General features: G+C 42.5%; 1 protein-coding gene across 1 annotated transcript; it reads right to left on the bottom strand.

Annotated features, from left to right (window-relative positions):
• Positions 1-1,978: 1,978 nt before the first annotated feature.
• kcnt1a (potassium sodium-activated channel subfamily T member 1a) lies at positions 1,979-23,388 on the bottom strand. The gene is made up of 30 exons (XM_071530595.1): positions 23,224-23,388; positions 18,226-18,305; positions 17,854-18,001; positions 17,527-17,574; positions 17,141-17,189; positions 16,792-16,851; positions 16,241-16,315; positions 15,627-15,710; positions 15,357-15,451; positions 15,079-15,259; positions 14,667-14,831; positions 14,313-14,449; positions 12,626-12,689; positions 12,331-12,439; positions 12,041-12,149; positions 10,626-10,775; positions 9,806-10,035; positions 9,475-9,691; positions 8,043-8,148; positions 7,743-7,915; positions 6,592-6,663; positions 6,214-6,348; positions 5,874-5,985; positions 5,548-5,649; positions 5,163-5,246; positions 4,927-5,055; positions 4,389-4,683; positions 4,216-4,278; positions 4,034-4,118; positions 1,979-3,751 (listed from the first exon to the last, which is right to left on the bottom strand). The coding sequence occupies exons 1-30, from the start codon at positions 23,316-23,318 to the stop codon at positions 3,634-3,636; spliced, it is 3,570 nt and encodes a 1,189-aa protein (XP_071386696.1). The 5' UTR covers positions 23,319-23,388; the 3' UTR covers positions 1,979-3,633.
• Positions 23,389-27,728: the final 4,340 nt, after the last annotated feature.

The following is a 27,728-nucleotide window of genomic DNA, read 5'->3' as shown; positions in this document are numbered from 1 at the left end:
CGTCTGCTGCTCCTTACCTGCTCACTGGATTCTGGTGAGAGATCAGATTTCGATGTAGCCTCTGACTCTCAACCTGCTGCCTGGCAGCGTTAGTAATTCCCTACCATGACTGACTGTCTGCAGCTCATTCAAGGCGAGGGAAACTGCACAATACTTGATATTTGTTTGCTGCATTTTGTACATTTTTTGAGTAGTGTTTTTTGTACATAATGTACAATTTATGTTTACTAAAAAGCTGGCACTATTTTGAGGTTTATTCTGTTACAGGCTTACAGAGATGTTCTGGGTTTTATTTCACTGTGTTCTACCATGTTTATTTTGAAGAGAACTAATAAAATGTACTTAGGTACATTTTCTGAAGAAAATGTGAGTGTGCGTGCTGAAAAATCTTCTGTTTGTGTGTGTGCGTGCATGTGTCCCTCCCTTTATCACTCTCTCTCCCTCCCTTGCCCTTCACCCCTTCTCTAAACTTCTCCCTTCTCGTCCCTTCTTCCCACTTTCCCCTCTGTCTCTCTCCCTCTCTCTGGCTTCCTGTCTCACTCTCTCTCCCCATTTTGCTCTACATCTCTGACGCGCTCTCTGTTTCCCCTCTCTCTCTCTCTGTCTCTTCCAAATATGGTGGGTGGAGAAAGTATGTCTGTGTACACGCACTTGTGTGAATGTATATTTGTGGGTGTGTGCAAGTGCGTGTGTGTGTTTGTGTGTGTGTGCAGGTGTCCACAGCAGTTGACGCCATCGCCCACTCTGAACATTCTGCCATTCATGTGTATTGGGAAATAACAAAACTTTAAAAACTATAAAGTATTCAAACTACTCAAAAACTATACAAGGTATTGCTTTGAAAAGTAATAGTACACTTCTCCACAATGAGCTGAACATTTTGATGACGTCTAGTGTAAAAACTGTAGGAGATGCAGTGACAGAATCTGTGCAGAGGAACAACAGTAGTGTGCTCACCTCGCAAGCACACTAATAAATGCTTCTACTGTTAATCTAATGGATGGTGGGTGGCTCTTGTATTACATATAACTATAATTTGTGTGTTTTTCTTAAAATATCAAAATTGTTTTCTCTCGATTGATTGCTCAGGTCTAGGAACAAAAAAATACTTTGGTGCATGGACAAAATATGAAAACTGTTTAGTCCAGCTAGTCTACCAGCTGGTCTACAAATATAAGAAGCAGACATGGATGGGACATCTCTAAAGAAATATGATATAATAATGCTGCCCACTGCAGGGGTGAGATGCTGCTAATACTTAAAATTCCCCACTTGCTTTGCACCATGGAAGTTAGTGAATTATCATGCCAGTTATCTGCATCAGTGTGTTTTGGTCTTTGAGGTTCACTGCCTGCTGCAACCCACCGAAACAGAACAGAGGACTTTCCTCTGAAAGAAGCTGGGTCTGAATAAAGTAAATCATGTTTTTGTCTTTCAAACCTAACTAACTAGATAGTCATCTTTGATATGATATGAAAATGACAAGCATTTGCATTGCCTTCTCTGTGCCTTAAAACCAGACATAAGATTTAATCTGAGATACCTATAAATGTTACACATTTAAGTGAATGAAACCCACTTGAGTGAACATGGCTGACACTGGGTTTACTACTGACTATGGAGTCTATGATCATAATCAAGGCTATTAGACTAAGGTGTATAAAGGTTTAATTTAAGCCCTCATTTAGTATTAACATCTCAAAAACCGACCATTTAAATCCAAACAAGGGCCATTTCTGTGAAAGTTCATATGGTTAATCCACATCCACCTAACTGGTCATTACTACACTAACCAATGAAGCAATATCAAGGCTAATTATGAAACGTCAGCAATTCAAAATAGTTTGTAAAGATGTTTCTTCATAATATGGCACTTTAATGTACAGCCTAAAATCAAGTGAAATACTCAAATGTACAGTTAATTTCAACATTTAAATATACAGTATATGAAGTCAAAGATGATCAGAATATTCTTGTGCAAGAGAAAAATACCCACAAATGAAAAATGGTAAGCAATTTCTTTCACTGAGCAGAGCTGAAAGATAAATGTTAGATAATGAAAGATAAAAGTTATCTCATTACTAATATACATATCAAAATAAATCCTTTATGGCACAATATTGAGTATGATATGGCACGATCTGTTTAAAGGGTTTAACTAACCTCTTGTATAGTGCAAAAATCTTGTCTAACCTAAGAAATGTACTGTATTCTTCATAACACTGAGAGAACATATAAATAATCATCATTAGTACATAACTTACTAACCAAGACTCCTACACCACTGAAGAACTATTTCAATGGTTCAGCTACAAAAAAATAGCTTGGAAAACTAAATGTACATAACATTCAAATTATGTCACATACTGTTAAATAATGGCTTAGGTAAATTTAAAATATGTGGTTTGAGTTTCTGGTAATCTCTGTACAAAGCAAAATTTAGCTATGGCTCCTTCATTTATTTAGCTTAGTTGTTAAGGTTTTCTACCTTTGCTGCATGCTGCCATCTGGCAACGGAGGCAACACTGACATTTAGTTTCACATAGCTGGCTGCGACCATGGCAAGCCAAGGCAATGCTGCCCATCCCTTAAAATATGGACCCATTTGAACAATTGGCTTCTTAGCTCCATCCTAAGTTGTCTCTGTAGGATCCTTAGCCTAACCTGACACAACCATATACCCAAGACTACAATTCAGGAAAAGATGGATAAACCCCGGTCTCCACCCTGGTTAGAGCCGCCTACCTCTGCATCTCAGGCCATCTGGTCTACCTGATCAACCTGCGCTCTTCCTGAAGGAGCCACACCCCAAATGAGGCTATGGGCCTGGTGTTGGGACATGTTGACATGAGGTCATGCCAGCCCTTGGACCCTTGGACTTTTCAAGCAGCACATTCCTGCTGCTTGAAATCAGGTTGAGAACAGAGGAAATGCAGCACTTGTTATTGTGCTCATTGTCGGTCTAGGGTTGCGCAGTGTCGTTTTCATTTATTGTCTCATAATGTGGGAAGCCCGTCGAGACTGTAACTGTGATGAAAGCTTTACAAATAAAGTGGACTTGAAAAGCTAAATTTTGCTACTGTTCCTGTGGCTATTGCCAGTAACCCAAACCATGCATTCCAATGTCATTCTAGCAACAGACTACTCTCACAGCAAAGATCAATTTCATTATCGCATGAAAATACAAACTCCTAATCCAATTCAGCTCAAAATGCAAAAAATCTCAAACCGATGACATGCAAAAGCGTGGTCCTGTAAGCTTGAGTCATTTGTTTGGTGAATCAGCTTAGCCCACGTACAGAAATGCAGCCAGGGGCAAGACTGCAGGTATGATGGACCTGACTGAAATCCCTTTTAGGTAGCTGCATTCATTTGTTAACAGGAATGTCCCTGACTGCTCATATGAGAGCTTTCAAAAAATACACTATTCTTACATATAGTGTCTATGGCAAGAGGATGTCATCTATCAAACAGTAGGCACTCTTACAGTACAGTAGTAAACCACAATGCTGGAGCACAGCAGCACAAATTGTCCTCTTCCAGACTGGACTTGCATGGAGATAACCAGACCTCATGAAAGCAGAAGGGAGTCACTGTGGGTGCCAGTGTGAACCAGTGCAGGGCGGTGCAGTATCAGAGCTGGGTGTCCTCTCTGGTGTCTGTGCTGGACTCGTGTCTCTCCCTCAGACTGCTGCTGAGGACAGGGGGATCCTCGGGGACGTGGGCCAGGGGGTCCGAACGGATCAGGTACCTGACAGGGACAACAGGCAGGCAGGTGAAGAACTGAGTCACACACACACACACACACACACACACACACACACACGGCTGCAGTCCTTGGATGATTATGCAGGTAGAAATTCAATTTTTTTTATTTACATAACATTATATTCAATGGGTTTGCAGGTTGTTTTCATTATGTAACAGGTGCAAATGCAGTAGCTCGAATCCCAGTAGTCTGCAGTTCACCATTTTTACTAAACACACACACACACCACACAGAGGGGTGGCAGTACAGAGGAGTAGTCCATACACAATGTCATTGAGCTCAAGCCTGGTGTCAGGAGAGGGGTTGATCAGGACGTAAGACAGGGTGTTTTGGTGATCGTTCTGCTCATCTGAAAACAGGAGATGAAAGAACAGTCACATCTGTATGACAATTTTATATTCTAATCAGACGTCTGCCTGGCGTAGGATCATAACTGAAGTGCTTACCTTGTAAATAGCCCAAGTTGACTCTGTTCATGACATCACTGGCTGTCAGATTAGCCACATCCTCTACAGACACACAGACAGTAGCGGAACATAAACAGAGAAAGACAAGTGATCTCAACAGATTTGCTCAATGAGTACAATAAGACATAAGGCAAGCATGTGTCCATCCTCACCGTATCCGGAGGTGGGGAGGCCCAGGTGCTTCATGCGGTTGCGGACCAGTTCGGACAGCTCCTCCCTCTCAGAGCGTCGGTACAGGCTGAGGCGCTGCTGGGCCATGCGCTGGGCGCGGTCCTTGCTCGAGTCCCGGCTCACCGTCTGCCACCTCGTGCTCTTCTTGCTCAGGCGACGTGCCCACTGCATGCTCTTCTTCCTCAGCAGGGGGTGATCTGTTTGGTCGTTGCTCCGAGACTCCTCCCCCTTGTCCTTGGTGTCCTCACAGTCGTCCACACTGTCTGACACCTGAGACTAGAGGCGGGGAGACTGGAGGTTACCATTAAGGCCAGGGTGCTTTTCCATGTTGTAGTTCAGGAAAAATGGAAACAATGCTGCTCCAACGAGGATCATGATATATTTTATATCTTATAATTGTTTAGATTATGTGGTAAGAGTCTACTAAAAGCCATAGGCTCATTTTGTAATAAATATATTCCTGCCACCGGATGGCTATTTTGCCTGACAAGTCTTACAGTATCTACCATGACCTCTCACCTCATAAGTGGAGAAAATGTGGGATTCTGTCCGGTAGATCCCAATAGGAATTTCGGCACTAGAGGAGCAGAGCTTCTGGAACAGTCTGCCGTAAGTCCTAATCCATAGATCTTCCTCAGTTACTTTCATCTGGAAGAATAGAGACATACTGTAGGTACATGCAGGCGTAGACATATACAATAAATACACACTGAGTTTGGAGAGCAGCTGTTTGCTTCAGATCGTTTCTAACTCACGGCACAGAGGTATCCTGATCCTGGAGTGGTGTCCAGTCCCAGCAACAGCCTGGCGATAAGGATCATGTAGTCCTTCACAAAAGACTTACATGGAAACACAGCAAAATACACAACACATCCATGACATTATATCATGGTGCAATCCAAAGCTCTGCTGTAAGAGTTTCATTTGAACGGCTAAAAAAAACGCAGAGGGCATAAAGAAACTTTGGTGAGGTTTCTACTCATGACTGAACACCAGAGGGCACTTTTGCTACATGATGCCAGTCCTGTTGTGTTGCTTCAGGTGATGTTGCTCTGCAGTTGCAATACTCATACAGCCCTTACACCTGGTATTGAACAGAGCCATCTGAGCTATGTACTCAGCTGTAAGGCGGGTACCAACCTGGTAGAGCAGGGTGTCCAGCATGCTGATACTGAACACTCTGCCCGCAGCGAAGGGTAGGCGGAACATGAAGGCTAAGTTAGAGCCTTTATCTCGCTCTTTCTGTGAGGGAAAAGCAGGAAAAATACAAAGCACAGCAATGGTCAACCAGTGGCATTTACAGAAGTATATATATCAGATGAAAAATATTACTCTGTCAGGATAGCACTGCACGTCATGTCAAATGAGTACACCAAACAAACAAAAAATCTACCGAAGCATTACTATTTTCTACATCCTCTCCTTTAATGATATACTATAAGTATAATTTCTCTGGTACGCCTCACCTTCTCCAGCTTGGAGAGAGCCAGTGAATAGCAGTCCTTAGCCCTGAACTGCATGAACCTCATGTTGGATGGGTGGGTAAGCTCTGTGATGATACTGAGACTGGGGAACAACCTGGGGCGAGAGGGAAGGGTCTCAGTTAAAGTAAGTATGTGATGAAAAAAAAATAATAACGAGGGGCGAGTGGCAATAGTACTGTTGTCCTAACATTGTTGCAATACAGTTTAGACAGATATAGTTCAATTATTTCATGATAAACTGAGGTTATGAAATGAAAGACTACAACATTACATTAAAAATATAAGGACATTAATACTCAAATCTGATACAAAGTCTTATTACCTGAACATCGTCTGTACATTGACAATAGTTTTTGCATCAGCCATGTAGTCCTCCTCGGCACTCATTGTACTCTCTTTATCCACAACAACCAAGTTATCGGCGTAGATAATGCCACACTGCAGCAGGCTGTCCAGACTGAACCAAGCGTGCACACACACACACACACACACACACACACACACACACACACAAACAGTGAACATAACAGCAGGTTGCCTGGAACATACTTGCAATTAAATCGCAGACTAGTAGGAAATTCCCCCAAAAATCATTTGATAAGAGATGGAGAAAATGCAATATATAATAAAATTGTAATGATTTTAAAACCCTTTCACTTGAATAGACCCAGAACAGCAGAATGTTGGATGAAAGTCTTACTTGTCTATGGTCCCGGCCATATAGTAGACCATAGGGAAACAGCAGATGGCCTCCAGGAAGTGGTTATCTGGTCTAAAGGAAACGTATATCAAACGTACAAATCACGTGTGTCGATGACTAAAATCTCTACAATGTCCATTTTGGATAATGAATTCTTGCTAATCGATTTAGCAACTTGGATGCACAAAAGTTAGAATAAACCAAACACTGAAAGAAAACTTTATTCATTAGTCAAGTCAAAATCACCACAATTCCTAGCTGAGCACAGAGTGAACCCACTGAAAACTTGTTTCAGAGATTACTTCACATCTGCTGTATGGGCGAGTGTGTCCCCCTGGTTAGCATGTGATAGTTAGTGTGTAACAGTAAGTACCAGGGCCTCGGGAGCCTCTGTGGTTCTACGCCCCATTTACTATGTCTGTAGGCAGAGGAATGAGTCCGCCTGGTGCTGAACACAGTCAGAGAGATTTAGTCTCTCTATTACTGCACAACCACTGTGAGAGGGCTGCTTTCTGCTTCTGCACAGTCCTGCTGAGCAGAGGCCCAAGGCTGCCGTAAGTGCTTGAATTGCGTGTGTCCGTGTGTGTGGGTGTGTATATTTGTGTGTGCGACAGCAAGAGGAAGAGAAAGAGAAAGAGAGAGAGAAAGAGAGAGCGAGAGAGAGAGAGTTTATTGTTATGTGCGTATTTCTTTGAGAGACCTGAGAGTATGCATGTGGGGGCTGAAAAGGGACACATCAGGGCTGCTGATGAAAGCATGCTCGGTGTTCTCCAAAGAAATCCTTTTCTCCATCTTTTTCTCCCCTCGTAGCAATATATATAATTCAGGTTCAAGGCAAAGCAAGTTGCTATGGTTACCATCTGGAGATACCGTGCGCAGCGCTTTTATTTTCTTTGTCGCTCATAACACACCGTCACTGTGAGCAGCAGCTCTAACCGAACACCGGGTCTGACAATGGGGTCCCATCCCCACAGCCTTGTCCTAAATGCTAGACTTACATGAGAGCGTTTAGCAAATACAGTATTTCCCAGTGTGAAATGGTGAAAGATAGGATGAGAAAGAAAGGAACTGCGTATGTGAGTATGTATACATGTACGTATATATGGCTGTGTATGTTTTGTGTGTGTGTGTTTGGAGGGGGACTGACTCACGGGTTATCCAGCAGCAGGACAATGGGGTTGAGTTCTTTCCTGGGTCTGTAATAGGCTCTGAGAGGCACTACAAAGTTATAGAGACCGTTCCCTGCTGTCTCGGCAGACACAATGATGAGCTTGTTCTTAAAGCCATATGCCTTGGCATCTTCAAAACTGTTGTGCCGGCAACCCTGCATAGAGAGCAAAAGGAAGACAAATATTTGGATTTTGATTTGTGGAGTGAAGGAGGGATGAAGGGGAAACGATGGAGGCAGTCAGTGATTGCAGGACTAAGTTAGTGTGACAGCGAGTGCTCACCTGGTCCAGCCGTAGGCAGCAAAAAGGGGCTTTCTCAGCCAACAGATGGCATAAGGTGGGGGAGCTCCCAATGTAGGGAGAATTAGGGGGATAACCTTTCACATACCTGGCAACAACAACAAAAAAATACCTTAGGATATAATAAACCATACATGTTAACTGAAGCGTATTGCATTAATCTTAGAAAAACTAGTCAGGTTTTCTCGTAATAATTATTTTCCCTTTATAAAGAGAAAAGGTTTACAAGGCTAAAGTTGGTTTCCAGTTTGCAGCTTCTCATTCATGAGTTAAGGGAAAATTAAAGTGGAAACCCAAATCTATTTTCCATCCCCTTTAAACATGTCAACTTGGTTTTATATATTCTGGTCCACTGATGTGAGAACTGAATTAAGCACATTTATTTTCCAAACAAATTGTTTCTAGTCTATCTGTATCTGTCATAGTTATTGATATATAACATAATTTAACTGAACAACGTTAAAATATGCTATTCTACATAGCTGAAGTTAAAAATGTGGGTACTGACATGTTTTATGGGGTTATGAACGGATTTAGGTTTCCCCTAAATTTTCCCTTAACTCGTGAATAAGAAGTTGCAAATCGGAAACCAACTTCAGCCTTGTGATCCTTTTTCTCATAGCAACCATGAAAGATCTGATAATTATGAGAAAAGATCTCATTATTATGAGAAAAATAATTGATGTTTGAAAAAAAGATGAATTCAATACTGTACATTTCAGCTTAAAGACCCCATGTAAAAGAAATCAAAGCTCAGTTGATGATTTATTCCTCTGATGAAAAGGAAATATGGAGGGGAAGTAAGTTCTGAATTGAACAGTGGGAGAGTGCATTGCGTTGGTGAATGCTAGCTAAATATTCAATGGCAGCAACTGATTACACATTATTACAAAGGGGGTAAAAAAAAAAAAAGCAATCATCATCTATTCTAACAGATTGTACTTTGTCATGCATTGCGGTAAATTGTTATTATTATTATTAATCACTATATTGCGCTATAATCACAATTAATCACTATCAATACACAGGATATGATGTTACAATCTCTTGTGCCAGCATTCATACAGAGGCCCAATTCAGAGTGATATACTGTCATGCAAATGAGTACGACAGAAACTTACACTATAAACTAACAGAACTTTCTATACATGTTATCTTGGAAAAGAGCCCCCAGCACAGCAAATCAAAACATTAAGCCTCAACTGCATGTTGAGTTAAGTTACTATTCATAGAGAGCCAACAGGAAAAGTGGGAAAGTGAGTGCAAAGCATAATTGTTTTTGTCCTGTGTTATTTGCTTGGCCTACCTTGTCGTTTGGTATATCATTTAACAAGTAAAATCACTTTAAAAGAAAAAAATGCTGCATTCTATATACACACACACACACACACACACACACACACAGAATCCTCACTCAATAGAGGAGTAGCCTTTCTCATCTGAGAAGGTGGTGTCATCTTCTGATTGGTCACCCAGGAGGTCACATGGCAGGATTGAGGAGGAGTCAGCGATCTCCTGAACCGGAGCGATGCTCGGCCGGCGGCCTCCTGTTCCGTTCACCGTGGGCGGGACCAGTTTACCACCTGAGACGTCAGGTGGGCTTGTATTCTGAAGATCCATGGCAACAGTGCCTGTGGAATATATTTACTTGAGCTTAAAAACACAGACAAGTAACCATCTCCTAAATCCATCTGAACAATAACTATAAGTGGCCTCTCTCAACATGAAGAGCAGCTTATTCTCACCCATGCTAGCGATGATGCTGTGCACAGGCAGCTGTGAGGGTCCGTCATAGATCCCCCCGGCAGCGCGCCCCTTCCTCTCCTCCTGGTTGAAGATGAAGGCTGAGTTCTCCTCCTTGGTAATGTTGATGTAGTAGCAGGTGTCTGTAGCAGCCATGATGTGGCGTGGGCCAGGGTTCAGCAGGATGCTCTTGTTGTCTTCCCTCTTTATTCCAATCAGACAGACGCCGTACCTGGACATCACACGCTTGTTAGTGCATACTCGCGGCAAGTTCTAATATATGGAAAGTGACAGAACCTTGTCATCATATTTGAAGTCATGTACTTCAATCAGGACTCCATAGGTCAAGATGTGATACTTGTTTGCTTGATTCAATACCATGGTGCAAAAACAAAAAGAAACTACAGGGCATGCAAGACATTTCTGTGTATTCTGACATCAAAAACAAAGTTAAAAGAGAGTATTGTAACATTGTGTTGTATTGTATTGTATTGAATTATCTTTGCCCATTATTACCACATTTGATGGCATTGTTTAGCAAGACAAATAAACACCTATAATCAGAAGCTTAGAGTTTAGTTTGTTCTTTTTGACATGTATTTATCTTTTTTGTTTTTTCATATTTCATATTCATATTTTTTTCATATTACATAATAGATGAAACAAAAGAAAAAACATAATAGCTCACTGTTGCAGTGCTATACAAGGTGTCACCAGATCAAACAAGTATCACAATATGCAACTATTCCCATAAATGTTTTGGAATATTTCCGACTTGTTGTCAGCATCTGAGGAGACGCTTTAGCTTACATGTCAACTCACTTCTTGTGAGCATGAAAGGAGGCGTATGTGAAGCTTTTGCCATTATACTCTCCGAAGAACTTGCTGTCACACAGTCGGATGTGGTAGACCTCGTTGCCAGAGCAACATCCATACATCCTCTGCCACTGTTCAGGAGACTGCTGTCCTTCTCTGCATTAATGCCATGAAAATACAATCAAACACACAAACAGTAACCCCCATTCCTTTGAAAGCATATAAAAACATATAAAAGAAACCCTCGACTTTACCCTGCAAAATCACTCCACACATGCAATCCTGATAAACTCAGTCCCTTCCCTCCCTTTGTCAGTCAAACTAAACACAATCTCAAACATTATCATTCACAATTAAATCTAAATGGGTGTCATCATTTGCAAACAGAAAACTCCCCCCCACCCCCCTCCTCCTCCACCATCCCTCCAGACTGAGGCCTCTCCGGGTCTCCTGGTTCTTCCTGTGGAGAGAGACAGCTTGATCCATCTGTCAGCCAGTCTGCTTGGCTCTAACTTGTCCCTTTGTAATGACTTTCGCTAATTATACTTTAATGTTGCAGCCCCCTGACTGAGAGTAATAGGCTGCAAGAGGCCCAGAACAACCTTAAGGTGACAAATTCTATTTGCTTAATTGCTAATTATTACTAGTTACTAATTACATAAGATGACATACATCCTCTTTCAGCCCCCCTGGGTTCCATACCTCCTTGTAAAATAATACAAAATAATAAGATTCCCCCTCAGCAACTGTCCAGATCCCCACTAAAACAGCGTCACAGTGAAGAACCCTGATGAGGTGCACATCAACACACTCACACACACACATAGAGACCCACACATGTACACAAACTCACTACCACTTGAATGTATTCACTCTCACTCTCTCTCTCTCTCTCACACACACACACACACACACACACACACAAATGCAGACCACACACATACACACCTTTGTGACTATTGTGGCCATGTGCAAACTGTGTTTGCCTAATAAAATGACATAAAGTTGCAAGGTTCTAAAGAGTTGTCAGCAACAGAGTAAGTGCAATGACCCATTGATTTCCTCTTAATGTGGTTTCCCTCTGCTATTGTAATCAGCTGTAAAAAGTGACCTGTTTTCATGCTGTGAAAAATCATTTTCTACTGGAGAGCTTTTCACACTGATGTATAGAGAGAAAAAAAATTCAATCCAATTTCCATTTAGGTGCCTCCTGGTCTTTGCTTTCTTCTGATGCACTCTCTTTACTTCCTGGTGTGTTCAGCAATGAAGCCAGTCTTTGGTCTTTACTTTGCCTTGTTCACATCTCTGTGCCAGTTCTATCGAAGCTATGTATGAACATCTATTCAGAGAGACCAAGACATTTGAACTTTGTGATCCTACTAAAGAAAAAGCAAAACGTCTGACAATGTAAGATTACTGACTGTCCACGGGAGGTGTGGACAAGGAGGGTGACCAGGGTGGAGGTGGCAGGACACACGCAGTTGAGAGCCAACATGGCGTACTTGAACTCCTCCTCACACACAACATGATCTGAAAAGAACGGGATAGAGAAAAAGAGTTTGAGTCGATCAGAGGAACTGTCTGTGGTACTGAAATTATATCTGAAATTATGTCAGCACTCAGACATGGTGCACTATGCGTGGGAAATTATAAGGCTGATATGATGTAAATGTGACATTTCGCTTTCAGTTTCAAGTTCAGAAAATCTCACCTGCAAATTTAACATGGAACTTATTTTCAGGTTTGAGTATCTGGACATAGAGCGGGCAGTTTGGAGCAAAGTCCTTCACTGCCCAGGCTCTCAGGATGGTCTGGTGGTCCTGGAGGGAAAGATCAAAAGATCTATTTTCACTCTTCAGTCATCACTCTTCTCTAATTAATTACTAAGTCAGTCTGACTGAATTAATAACATAACAATTGAATTGTTGTAAACAACTGAATTAACCACTGATTATTAATAAATAATTATGATCATTAATTGATAGTTGATTAACAGTTAATCTTACTGCAGCCATTCGATCAACCTCATTACGACTGCTCAGAATAAAACAGGCCTCTGCATCATCCATTCTGCAGCAGTGAGACACAATTGACAATCATAAACAAAGGCAAATTACCCAATTACAAAAAAGCAAAAAAACACAAGCCCAATTGTAAAAGAGCTAACAATCTAGCCAATCAGGTAACAACAGACATGACATTTGACCCATCAGAAAAGACAAGAACATCATTCATTAATTCAAATAGTGCAGTTCAATTCAACATTGCCTGCGAGGTATACAAAGATCCCCCTGAAATGCTCTGTATGTGCGGTGAGTGTGCGACTCTGTATTTGCATAGCATAAAAACAATCAGTGGAGTGGAGAACGCAAACGGAGTATGTGGGAGGTTCTGAAACACTGCCAGAGAACGGATGTTAGTTCAACACTCACCCACTCCTCGACTTCTCTGTGCTCTGACAAAGCCATAACAAATGTATACAATGAAGTTATACAGCCTGTTTCCATCACAGTAACACTTATTCCGGGGTAAGGTATTCCAAGTACCAATACCAAGTGCCAATTGTAATCAAAGGAATCAGAGGACAGCAAATTCATCAGTAGGATTTAAATCTGTGTGTTGACGTTCAAAGTCTTAATCACATACATGACTCAACCATAAAGAGTTGGAAAAATATGAGACCTATCTAAGCCACATCAAGTTAACTTTCCACAGTCTCAGCAGGTATAGCCTGAATTAATAATTACCATGTTGTCTCAGTATACTCAGGTCAGTGAGGTCACACAATAGCTCTGACAAGCCTATTTACTAAGGAGAGACTGAGAGGACATCAAGGTGATATTTAGGAATGGCAGGACAATACCTTTGTCTATGCCAACAGAGATATCAATAAAGATACATGTCCTAGTGATGGTTGCCTCATGGTTTGATGTCATCACTTATACCCATCCCACAATGCAAAATGTCAAAATGTTAACGTCCACTACAGACAGTTTGAGCTGGGAGAAAGCTGCAGAGCTAACGCAGGTGCAAACTGCATATTAGATTGGCAAATACAAAGATATTAATCCAGGAAGTCGCCTGGAACCATCGGGACACACATCAACTGTTTAAAAGAAGTAAACTAAAGTAAATAGTAAAGTAAATCTGTTTTTATATAGCACCTTTCAGAACCAGGCTTACAAAGAGCTTCACAGAACAAAAGGGACAGCAACAATAAAAGAAAATTAACGGAATTAAATCAGACAAACAAAAATAAAAGAAATACTGACAAGGCAAACAATAAAATCAGAAAATAGAAGTTAAAAAAGAGGGAGAAAAAAGAAAATATGTAAGTAAATATGTAAATAAAAAAAGAAAAAAATAAATATGTCGCCCCTCACAGATGATTCAGGCACCCCTTGGGCCAATCACTAACAAAATGTATCGTCCCCCCAACTGGTCCAGTGGTGTCGGAGATATAAAACATTTTGACCTTTAATTATAGTGCCCCCATTAGGCCAATTGGTGTAATTTGCCAGGATAGCTGGATTTTCAAATATCTGGCCTTTCAAAGTTTGGAAATTTGACCACTGTGAAGATGCACCATCCCTCCAACTTCCTTCCAAATCAGACCCGTGGAGTCTGAGATATCACCTGACATCCTCCAGTCCTCCTCCTCTGAGCCCAGTGGTTTCAGGATCTTTCACTTACTTGGCTCTCATCAGGTCCTGGTCTTTGAGAACAGATCCTTGCAGATAGATCACTCTTTGAGACCACAGAGGGATCTGCAGCACTCTCCGCACCTGGAGGTCCATTTCACTGGGGCACAGGATCACCACGTAGTAATCCTTACAGATTACACAACAACCACATCAACACCTACTGTGGAGCGCATACAGAACCATGCAGCAGATCAATATGCAGACCGCCAAAGGGCCAGTCAACGTCACAACAACTGACCACTAATGTTAACTTCTTAACGTGTTGCATCAGCCATCCGTACTGTTAACATATGTGTGTATGAATGTGCATGTGTGTACTTTGTGCAGTGTGCATGAGTTGTACCTGCAGTCTGGGATGGGCATAGAATTCATTGAGGAAATCCATGAGCAGGTCTATCTTGAGTGCGCTGACACACAGCACTACATGTTTCTCTGTCTGGGCCCGGTGGCGGCTGTAGTTCCCTCCTGACTTCTGTCTCTCCATCCACAAGTAGATCAGCTCCTCAAACTAACACACACAACAAGTAAAACTGAGTTAAACGAGAAGATCCAAATGACAATTGCAACATTCAGAGGTTACCCAAAGCAGGGGACTAGAAGCCTAATACGATCTTACCTCATGACATTCACAAATCAGCAATGCGCTATGTATTTTTCACCAACAATTTACACAACACTGGTATAAAACTCAACTTTGGACAAAGAATATCCCCATTTATTGCCCCGACAGCACATTCATTTCAATATCTTCCTACCTGGAGAGGCAGCACCACCAGAGCCACACAGATCATGATGACTACCAGCAGCTGGGAGGGCCATATGCGGGGAGTGACATCCCCAAAGCCCACGGTGGAGAAGGTGACGATGCAGAAGTAGAAGGAATTGAAGAGGGAGAGGTTTTTCCCCGCTCGCTCCAGGTGCTGGATTCCACATGTGCTGCACAGTACAGGTTAGGGAAAGCATGACAGAGTGACTTTACAAAGAGCCAAGTAATCCTCAAAGGTGTAAGTGTATCCGGCGCTTGAAGCCTCACCCGGTGAAGACGAGGCAGAGCAGGGTGCAGATGAGAATGAGGACCTGGTTGAACATGGCGGAGTTGGTCCTCTGGATGGCTCTGTGGACATCATTCTGTACAATAATGATATCATGTACTGTATATATCATACAATTGATATTCAATGAGGAATATCAACTTGGGTCCATCAAACGGTATTCTCTAACCATGAATGTCAGTAAAATGTTTATTTAATATTATTTTAAAAGGTCATTGACAGAAACATTGAAGTTCATGCTTTTGACTCACTATCATGTTCTCCAGTGCACACTTGGCCAGCCAACAGTTGAGAAACACAGGGATGAAGATGTTCCTTATTGGGGGCCAGAAGATCTGAGGAGAATGTGAATTAATTAAACTCACTGATGTACGACTCTCAAAGGAGCCACTTCATTACACCTTTCTCCAACAGTGTCAATCACACATTAGACACTTTCCACACTTACCTTTTGATGTTTCACTTTTGAACACTTATTACCTGTTATTATGACACTCAGACTCCCAAACCTACAGTAGTGCTGATATGTCTCCAGTCTCCAGCATTTTCACATGAACCTGGAGCTGTTCCTAATGCATATACTGTAGTTCGCTTTGTCTGGGGCTTTGTAGCTGAGGCTGACTCTCAATACTTTTTTATGGCCTCTGTTCCTTGCAGGCTATCATTTCGCACAAATGGAAAGAGTACAAGAGAAAAAAAGTGCTGACATTTTTGTGATTTACATGTGTTTCTTTGAGCCTAATGCCTTCCAGTGGATTCTAATAGTAAGAGTTTTCTCTAAACTGACAGTGTATGGATTGCCAATGGGGGACAGGAGAGGTAGCGAGTATCTCCCAAGATGGGATTAAGATGGTGTAAGTTTTACCGTGATGATAAAGGGAACTGTGTTGATCATCTCCAGAAGAAAGGACACCTGGAATATCTGCTCCCAGATGTTTCCCTATGATTAAAGACACACACACACACACACGCGCACACACACACACACACACACACACACACACACACACACGCACACACACACACACACACACACACACACATACACACAGTTCTACCTGTTAGCACACAAACAGAGCATGAGTCATCACAAAGATACACCCCTCCAATGTAGCCTGGCACTTTCAACAAGACCAGGACCACTTAATCCTTCAACTCAACCAGATCCTGTAATTACCATCTTATCTACATCCTTAATGTATCTGTGACAGACAAATGACTTACTAATTATTCCACTTTGGACTGCCAGTCTCTCTGACTGTATGTGACTAATTGTACAGAATGTATTAATTAGGCTGATGGATTGGGAGCGTGTTTGAGTTTGTGTGTGTGTGTGTGTGTGTGTGTGTGTGTGTGTGTGTGTGTGTGTGTGTGTGTGTGTGTGTACGCGCGTGTGCGAGTGTGTGTGTGCCTCACCTTGTAGCTCAGATACATCAATAACATCGCCTCCAGGAAGCTGATGATGGCCACAATCACCTGAGCAAAGAAAAACAATAGATATGTAATTGCTTAAAATAGCAAAGCGTCAAGTCAAGTCATGAGTCAAGAATGACTCATGACTTTGCCATGTCTGTCTCTTCTTTAAAGGAGAATGGATTTACCACTGGTTTCATAAATCAGCTTCTGAGAGAAATTTGATTTGCTCTTTGGGCTGTTCACCTAAACCACAGAATCTCAGCTCATGTAACTGCAATCTTAGTGTTTATATTGTTTATTTGAAAAAAATAATAGAATTTTTTTCTGTCTTTATTCTGTGGTGACTCACCTGAATGGCCCAGACTGGAACCTTCCTATCCACCCAGAAGATCAACTCCCTGGCAGAGAGAGCAGAAACGGCATAGCTACAGCTGACAATAAGAAACTAGGCAGTACATATCTTCTACATCAGAGAAGAAATTCATTATCATCAGTTTAAATCCCATCAGTGAAGGGTAAATCCAGTCCTCAAAATAAGGTTTGAAGCTTTGAAGTCAAACGAGGAGTCAGTTATGATATAAATACTGCCGTCTTAATAGACAGGGCAATTTATCCTATTAACGATATCCAATGTTGGTCTCATCCAGCTCAAATAATAAAGGGTGTGGAAGAAATCTGAAAAGAGATCAAACCTCCCATTTCCTCCCATTAACAGACATCAAAACTCCTCCTCACCAGTTAATCTCGCTGTCCTGCACTGATCCGTTCCACTCGCAGTCAACACTGCAAAGTAAGGAGGGGGGGGGGGGGCACACAGGGAGAGAAACACAGTGATGATGCATGTGTTGAAAGAGAGAGAGCAAGAAACCCGGACATGCGGCAGACATCACCTGAGTGTGCTGCATAGAACAAAATGTTAATATCTCAGTCTAAACTACAGAAAGATAATGACGTCCACAATATCTTGCTATGGTGTAAATTTATCAGTACCTACTGAGGCGCTCTCAGCAAAGTTTTTAATCAGATTTGAGACTTGAGACGCGGCTCTCGGTGTGAACAAACCATTTGTTGTTGCCACTGGGCCCGGTCGGCTGTCCCGGGCTGTGGCTGGTGCCGGCTCCCTGACCGGGGTTGTCTGTCATCACTCTGATGATGTACAGCAGACAGGTCAGCAGCTTCAGGGAGAAGTTGAACACCCGGATCCTCAGGCCTGAAGGAGAGAGGAGGCCCAATTTTCCAAACAAATCCTCTTTGGGTTTGAGTAACGCCACAGCAGCACAGAAAACATGCAAAAGAGGGACTTCTTCTATGGATCTGGGTCTCATTAGGAGTTTTTGGCTATTTCATTGAGTTGTTTCGTTGACCCTGTGGATTTCTCAATTATGCAAGAGCCTATTTGGAGACATGATAGAGCGGCCTACACCGTCCACTTACTTGATCTTTGGTTTTTGATGAAGAAAAGCTTCAGACGCTCCTTGAAGGTGTTTTCGTTCACATAAAACTCTACCTGCACCCTAACAAGGGAGAGAGGGAGAGAGTAATTATCACACAAAAATCAGCACCACAGAGAGACACATCCAAACTCTTGGAGTAACAGGCATGCAGCTGTTTTTTCAAAACGCTCTTCGAAGCACCAAATTTGACACAGCATAAATATTCATAATGTTGTTTTTCTAATCATCTGCCTGCAGGGAGGGAGATAATTATCTACCTCTGAAATCTCTTTATGATCACATATATAGAACATGCGGCTAAGACCAAATGAGCCAAAGAAGAGTCTGGTCTGAATAATGCAATTTCAGCATGAATTGTGAACACAACTTTTTCTATGAAATAAAAAAATTTGGAAAAATTTTTGTTTTTCATTATTTGCACATTGAACTGCTAGCTGGGGATACACCATGACACACAACATCATGTTTTCAGTAGGCTATCTGGAACAACTTTCCTCAATTACAATTTTTAGATAAATTGTGAAACCTTAGTATGTGTGTTGGGTGTGAGTGTGTGAGAGAAAGCGACCCAGACACAGAAAGAAAGAGAAAGAGAAGAGAGAATATGAATAAAACATTTTCCTTCCATCAACAAATCGCAGCTGTTCTGCCCTGGAGGCCGCGGGCAACTTGGAGAAGATTTGGAGAACCACAGTGACACCCAAGAAGTCCAACCAGCTGACTCAAAGGTCGCTTGGCAACATTCCTATCCTCAACAGTTTGCTTTCAGGAGAGAGTGAACACAGAGGGAGAGAGAGAAAAGTGAGAGAGAGAGAGACAGAGTAAGCATAAGAGCGATGGGCAGAGTTTGAGAGAGATTGACAGAGTGTGAGCCTGCGTGCTGCTGCGGTAATCCCAATTTTTGGCTGGTGGCCGACAGGGGCAAAGTGGTGACAGAGAAGCAGTGTGGGCAGGTAGACACAAACACATCCAGTGGTTTGCAATGCAACAGCTATTTCAGGCCTGCGTGATGGTAAAACAGCACCATGATTGGAGAAAATCATTCAGAGGAGTCAGAGAGCAGAGGAAGAGAAAGCCTCTGCAGTGGGCTCTGACAAACAGCTCTCAGGGTTGATCTGGACTGCAGCAGGGCAGAGATGGGTTTGGGAGGTAAGCACTTAAACTGAAAGCCACTCATTAAAATTGTTTTGAGCACTGTAGCTAGCTGGCACACATGAGGGCCCTACAGACTGCTCTCTCTGTCTCGCTGTCTCAGTCCCTCAACCCCACCCCCAACCCACCCCCACCCCTCACACAGGCACACACACACACACACATACACAATGGTGCACATAATGATCAGCTCCTATAGAGCACACAATTACTAGCTGAAGTGGTCTGACATTAGTCATACTGCGGCGTCACATCAGTTTTTATGGAGATCAGGAGCGAAAGACCCACGGCTCTGAGACAGTAATTAGGTCCTTTAAATGACTAATTACGGCAGAGCAAGTTCAGCAAGTGTAACAAAATTGCGGCTCTTTGTCAAATACTTTCAAATCAATTCAAGGCATAGTCTCCATTAACAAGGCTACCCGCAATTGCATAAAGTAAAATGCAAAATCCACCACATTTTGACACCACATCAGAGAGTCTATCTTACACCAGGTATTTCTACCTGTAAGTCTAGTTTGGTTCATCCTGGTCCTGCACGCCAGCATTTATGTGGTCCCAAGCATTTTTGCGCGCGCTTATCAAATTGGTAAAAGCGCACGCTGTTAGGTTCGTTTCTCTGCAAGTTAACTGCATAAGATCCCAATAGATAAAAAAAAAAAACCAATAAAACCATAATCGATCTATCTTAATTGATATTTGTCTCGTAGGTAAAATAAAAGAGATTGCACTCAGTGCTGACAGACGCGTTACCACGTCCTGCCCCCGCACGCCATGCAGCGCATCCAGCGCACCTTCGTGACATTATGCACAGCTATGGAGAAACCTTATTGTCTCTATATGTCAATGTACACTCCTGAGGCGGCCCTACCTCTGCCCAGCATCACTACCAAAGGGGTCCACCCTCCAGGTGCCCAAGGACGGATTCACCCAGGTTGGGATGATGATCTTCGGATCCATAGTGGAACACCTGTAGCCGCTGAGCTTTCTGAAATGATGCGCCGCGCGGTCAGTCTTATCCTACTGTAAGCGTCTTGGGCGATGCGCCTCCACACAGCTCTAAAATAGCTACCACAGCACTAACAACTGTCTCTGTTTGTCGCAAGATGAATTAATTTTTGAGCATTGACAAAATAAATCTAAAAAAAAAAAAAATCCAAACACGGCAATGAGGGCAGAGAGCTATATGAGAGGGAAAATCGAAATGGATTTGCTTAACATATTGTTTATGGGAATATAGTACTAATGGAACATGCTTTTGAGATATGTAAACAACTCTCTCTCTCTCTCTCTCTCTCTCTCTCTCTCTCTATTTCTCTCTCTCTCTCATGGGCCTGTTGCCACAGCAACATTGCTATGACAAGAATAACCCAAACTGATGCATGGTCCTGTTAAGCTCCTCGGAAACACCGGTGCTCCTGATAATCCTGTAAACATTCACTGTGTGATGGGAAGGGTCAGTTGGATCAGACGCACATGAAGAATACTGATGTTTTTTTTGTTGTTGTTTTCTTTTGCAGGTGACTTGGGGGTGACTTGTTAATGCTTTAGCTGTACATTATGAGTACTGGTCTACTGTATCTGGTCTCAAAATTAGAAAAAAGGCATTCAACAGTTTCCAGCACGTCAGCATAAGTAGGTAAGTTGTATCTGAGGTCTGAGTCAAGCGTGTCATCCAAATCTCTCATGACTGAGCATGCTGTCATCTGTCTCTCTCTTTCTGCTCTACTCTGCATATTGGAAGAAGGCAAGAGGGGAGAGAATGTTCTGTTCGTGTTGTTAGTGGGGTTTTGGCAGCTTAAGTTAGATAAAGAAAGACAGACAGAAAGAAATAGAGATAGGTAGAGAGAGAGAGAGAGTTGCTTTGAGTGGGAGGAGAAAATGCAGACAAAAAAAACAAGAATAATGTGGGAGGCACTTCTCTCTCTCTCTCTCTCTCTCTCTCTCTCTCTCTCTCCTCTGACCCTCCCTATCCCTCCACCTTTTTCTCTTCTCCAAATTTGAAGAGTTTGAAGTAGTAATTTATAGCTGACCTCCTCCATGAGTCAGTGCTTTTGAGAATACCGGAAGCGCCCCTTCCACTTATTCCCCTCTCGCCCACACTGGCACAGGCTCTTTGTCTCTGGTGCGCAACATGGCTCCTGAATTAAGTCTGAGACCTTTACACCACAGCTCCTGTCGGTGAAATTTGTGACATTTTCATTTATCCATTTTGCACTTATGTATTGCTAATTTTAGTGCATGATGAATTAGCTTACGTCGAAGGAATAATGGAGGCATTTGACAGGCAAAAGTGTGAAAGATATGACACAGGGAATGAAATATTACAAAAGGTAAAGAAAAAGAAGAAAGTACCAATGGGGAGGTGGGCAGGACAGAAAGAAAAGTCAATTGTTATCTGCAGGTGTGCAGTATTTGCTTGCATGCTTGATTGTGTGTGTTTTTGTTCATGCATGCCTGCCTTTGTAAGAGTCACTGTGGCAAAGTGATGGATGAGGCTGATCCCTGGGCAGATGTGACCAGTGACATTTGTGAGTTCACAGGCAGCTGGCACTCGGAGGCCTGGAGGCTGATAATTAAATAACTAAGTCAGCTCAAACCCCACTATCTACCAGGATCATATGCAGGGGAAGAACAGAAAAAGTAAAGTAACTGTCTAAACACCTGAAAACGTAGTCAGTTTTATCAGAGAGAAGACTGTGGTTGTCACAAGGACAGCTGAGGAAAATCTCACCTTTGGCTAAAAGCACTGGCAGCACTGTTTGTCTTTGTCAAATAGATATGTCAAATGTTATAAACAGCATTTCAGATTCACAGCAAAGGTTTGTTGGCATTGCAATCACACCTAAAGATAGATTTGATCGTCATTCTCATGAGGTCCATCTGCCAGAACCCCAGATGATGTACTCAATAAATATTTTGAAGAACAGCAAGTGTGAACACGGTCCTCGTTGCTCTAGAAAATAGATTTTAGTGCTCTTCAAAACAACTGCAATAACAGAAAAAGGGAGATGTGTTTTTATTTTTCCAGTTATTTTTTGACTCTTTGGTTAGACTTAAGAAGCAGAACTATCTAAATCTATTCTGTGAATCTCAGGATAGAAAAAATAAGTAGATCTCAATCAGTCAACAGAGCAATGCAGACTGCTACTGATCTCTCCTATCAGGCCCCAGAGGCAGCAAAGTAAAGGAGACAGGAGAAGGTGGAGAAAGCCAGTGTGTGGATGAGGAAAGGTAGATAAGAGCGGGACTGATTCGACTAATTTTAGATTCTCATAGTGAATTAGGTCACAATTTATTTTTTGGTGCTGAAGAAACCTGTTCCAAACCAAACCAAGAGTTACAAGATTTCAAACTTCTTATACATCTTGGCAAAAGTAAACCTGCAGCCCATCCAACCAAGCCTCCAAACACACACACACACACACACACACACACACCTCACGATATCACCCCAAAACAGAGTGCTGCAGAAACTCCAGTCTTGTTCAGCACCATGGACAGCGTCACTATCTCTGCCGTTGCACAGATGATGAGATTCATGGTTAAGCCAACGCACAACACATGGTTGGTCTGCCCTCATTTGCTCTTTCGCAAGCTTACAGTCCAAGAATTGCAAAGAGTCTAAAGCACAAACATCGCATACACCATAACAGCTTTAATGGATTAGATAAGACTACATAACTGGACTTGTGTTTGTCACATAATTTTCATCACTCACCATCATGTATTAAAAATGTTTTCTACCATGTTTTTCACTAGTGCCGAACAGCATTTTTCAGTATGTCTTCATAGTGTTTGTCTTCATGTCCACAGTGCTGCCTACCTGTCATCATTCTGGAAGCTTTGGTCCCCCAGCAGCAGGTCTCTGAAGCGGAAGCGGGGCGGCAGGGGAGGAACCTCGCTCTCCGGCTGCTCCATCTTAAGGGTGGAGATGTCCAAGATGACCCCGCTGCTGTTGCTGTTGGTCTGGGGGGGCGCTGGGGAGGAGCTGCGGGGAGGGAAAGGGGAAAGCAAAGGAGGGGAAGGGAAATGAAGGGAGAAGGAGAGGAGGGCAAAAGGGAGGTGGGAGGGAGAGCAGAAATAGGGAGTGGGGAGAGGAGAGAGGAAGCAGAGAAAGGTAAATATGGGATAGAGGGGTGGAGGTGGTGGGAATGGAGATAGGTAGGGAGGACTTAGGGAAAAGTAAGAAAACAGCAGATGTTTACACACTAATATAATGTGGTTCAGCCTAGTCTTTGTCCACACAGTTTTCTATACTCAGCATTGTGTACTAGCAATGTAATTAGCCTCCATACAGTGAAGAGATATTCAGCTGCGTGGTTGCAGATTGTTCTGTAACATGACCAGTTCAAACATGTTCGAACAACATCTCAAAGTCATTCAGGCAATGCAAAAGTAGAACCAGTCAACATTGGTTCATCTGAGAAGTCATGCAAGCTAACTGATTTGATACCGTAGTGCAGATGCAGGCGCACGATGCAGTTACTGTGGCTGTAAGCATACATTTTGCCCATTTAAGCATACATCAAAGTTAACAAACAGACGTTCACATGCATTCCAGTGAAGGTTAGGTGTTTGACAAGATAAGTGGATAGTGCAGATACTGAATGCAAAAAATGAGTGGTGTTACTCTTCTACAGTAAGAGATTAATCATCAGCAGAAATCAGCAATATCTGGCAACCCTGCTCTTACAGCTCACAATTTGAAAAGCACTTTCCAATAAAATTCATGGTATCAGTGTTATTAACAGCAGCAACACATTTGTTTTGTAGATTTATAGGCATACAGGTACTTCTCTGATATAGAAAAAAATGCTGTTTAAGTTCTGATACTATCTGTTCAAGCTGTAAAATAGTGCTTCCATGTTAGAAAAGAAGGGTTTAACTCAGATTTAGAGTTAAAACTCCCATTATGCATTGAGGTGTGGGGAGGTTTCAACACATGCCATCATTCAAGTTGAGGTGGACTTTGCCGACATTCACAGATCCAGGATTCAGATTATTCTATATTAAACCATAATTAAAGTAAACTGTTTGTAAGTGAAAAACATCTGATGGGCTGGATCAGCTGAAGGGGGCATGTTGTACTGGATGTCCGCAGATGCTGAGTCACTTCTACATCCACGCCTTATCTAGTCACATCCAAAGAGGTCCTTGAGAAACATGCAAAGGAGGAAAATACAATATCGGGAGATGTTACCTGTGACCCCGGGAGCAGAGGGTGTGTGAAGATGAACCAATGTCTGCCTCTTGAAGGAATCAGAGGAATCAGAAATCCCAGGGTTCAGTGAATGGATTGATTTAAACCTTAAATAACATCCTCATCTGACTTAGGGTAAAGTCCTGAAGCTGTACTAACATCAGAGTACACTGCAAGGTGACGACAGCATCAGGGAAGAGGAAAGATTTGATTAAGCCATCATTTGCTAGGAGTCTTACCATCCAAGCACTTGCCGCTTATTTGTAGGAGAATGCATCCTTTCCTAAATTCTTGCTCATCCCAGAGTGATTTTAAGGCAGAGTCACCAGTTCTGATGAGATGTGTAGGATTCACAGTGCGGTTACCTCTAATCACCTTTTCAGATGCAACGCAATGCCTACGTGTGTTCTGAGCCGGCACTGGCCAGCTGGCTGCCCAATTTAGTGATCTTGAAAACAACGTCATGCAATTTAAATGATGAATATGCCAGCTAAGATACTCGAACTGGTCTCAAATTGATGATTTCCTTGTTTTGTGCGCACTAATCTGGTGTGAATTCCTACTGGCTGAAGAGGTGTGCTTCTGTTTCCAGTCTCTCCCAGATGATTCAGTGGCCTTGCTAATGAAGCAGCTGTGAACATAATACAACCACTGATGTACAAGAGAAAACAAAGAGAAGCAAGGGGAGACCATGCCATCTTTCATCGTCCCTCCACCCCTCCACCCCCCCCCCCTCTCTCCATCTCTCTTTGTCTATTTGCACATGCTGTATATTGTGCTTGTCAAACTTCCTAAATAATAGATGTGGGGTATATTTCCCATGTGCTTTTTTTTTTTAAATAATCATCAGACAACACCAAATACAACCCAATGGCAAACTGCACCACATCCCATAAATCAGCTTTCAGGTTATTTGAAGCAAACAATTCAACAGCATTCAGAAGCAGAACAGACAACAAAACATCAGGCTGGATGATGGGTTTCTTGTAAACTGTATTAACCCTCTATGGGCTCCAGTATAGTCTAATCCAGCTACAATTGAACTACATTTATAGTGGATAATCTCCACACTGTAACACAGAAAGCAGAGAGAGCAAGCCAAAACAGCCGAACACACAGCAGTGGTGACAGTACTACATGGGCGGGTGGCATATGGATGGAGCCCTGGTGAAGAAGAGAGGCACGCTGAAAGAAAGAGATGAATGGGGTAATAAGTGATGGTGTTTATTTGGACTTCATCATACACACTCAAACTGCACTACAACACATTGAATAAATGTGTAAACACAGCCAACCTGTATCCACCTTTCTCATTCAACAATTCCAAATCCCACAGCTGCAAATCACACCAATGATGATGTCCATGATGGAAACTTATTAAACTCACCTAGAAATATGAGCAAACTGCAAACACGCCAATTCATTTGAAAATATTATAATTTATTTAAAAGCAAAAGCCTAATTAATAAGCCATTGTCTCAACCAATCTCGATACAATATAGGGACACCTAAAGTTTGCCTCATTACTTTTTTGTCTGCTTTTTCTTACCGTGGTTTGTGGTCGTTCGCGGTCCCATCATCGTACACGAATGATTGATTCACGTAACATTCACTGCACATTTTGGCCGGAGAGCCGGCGGTGCCGTCGGAGTGAAGAGCTGCGGTGGTCGATGCTGAGTCCCCTTTGACTGAGTCGTCTTCCTGGGTTAATTGCATCGGAGGATGATCCGCCAAGGAGTGGACTCCCGGAGAAAAACGCGCTCTTTTAAAAGCCCGGAAGATCTCTGCCTCTGCGCTGCCTCACCTATTCAGGTGCATCTTCCGGGGCCGCTTCAGGGGGATTTGGGGTTTTCAGTGAGTCGCCGGTATACCCAGACAGCTCCAAGTATAACTATTTTAAATGGGAAGACGCAAAACACTGAGAATCTTTTAAGAGTTTGCAGTAATCTCTGGCTCACTACGTCCGAGGAAAAGATCACCTGGAGATGCAGGAGACACGTTTTCAGCAGTGCAACATAATAGTTGTGACAGCCTTCCTTCCTGAGGTAGAGTGGTAGCCTACACCTAATGACATAAATGTTGAATTATCACTCAACTCTTGATGAAGGGAGAGCGATTACCGCCATCTGTTGGAGGTTCTGGGCCTCATCTTTTCCATTATGGTTCTGTAGTTGAGAAGTGGGATCTGAGGTTTCGGTGCAAATGTGCACCTTTAGAGGAAGGCACGAGAGGCGTATCTCTTTTCGGCCTATGCATTATGGAAAGCGTTTGTGATATTGTGATTGATTATTGATGTCACTGATAGCATTCCTGCTAACAGCTGCAATGGACTAGAAAGTAGATGAATAAGATCCTGAAAAAAAGAGAACTAGCCTACTTCAAAGGTTAGGAGCAGTGTGAACTAAAAAATTATACTGTAGCCTACATATCATATTCTGTTTTGCACAGGCATATGGTAGGATATGGGAGATTGCCTGAACATGATATTTTCTTTTGCGGATAAACTTTAAATAAGCTACCAGCTATGAGTTTGTCTTATGCCCACAGATCTCCATTCAGGTCTCCATTCAGGTCTCCAACAGCCAGGAGCAAACTATTGAAAACCACCAGAGACACAAACTAAAACAATTGACAATAAACTTCAATTTTTGCCATTTTTGCCTTTATTTGATAGACAGAGTAGAGAGAGCCAGGACAGAAAGGGGGGGGGGGCATATGACTAAGGTCCTAGGCCTGATTTGAACCCCAGACATCACAGTAATATGCTATGCAGCTTAGCCCATTGAGCAACCAGGACACCTGTGTGGAACACAGTCTCGACCACTGACCTAAAGGTGCAAAACCACTCACAACACTGAGGAGACAGGATGGGAAATACAATAGGTTGATAATGTACACTGATTGGTAATTCAAATAAAAATCTGAATTTCCCACATATACAGTCCCTCCCAGCCCAGTGCCTGGTGCCAGAGTTTCTCTGGGTCAAACTTGTCAGCTGTGCTGAGATTCCAGCAGCAGCTCACTCCGCTGCATACAGCAAACCCAGAGAGACGGCAGAGCCTCGGCTCTTTCTGACAGACAGCATGGGAGGCAGAGGCCACCAGATCACCTGGGTTGCAGGTGCTGCA

The sequence above is a fragment of the Centroberyx affinis genome, unplaced genomic scaffold (assembly GCF_046629955.1).
Source record: "Centroberyx affinis isolate AG114_WGS23_722 - 3 ecotype Tasmania unplaced genomic scaffold, CSIRO-AGI_Caff_v1 ptg001948l_1, whole genome shotgun sequence".
NCBI lineage: Eukaryota > Metazoa > Chordata > Actinopteri > Beryciformes > Berycidae > Centroberyx > Centroberyx affinis.
This window is presented reverse-complemented; position numbering and strand designations above follow the sequence as displayed.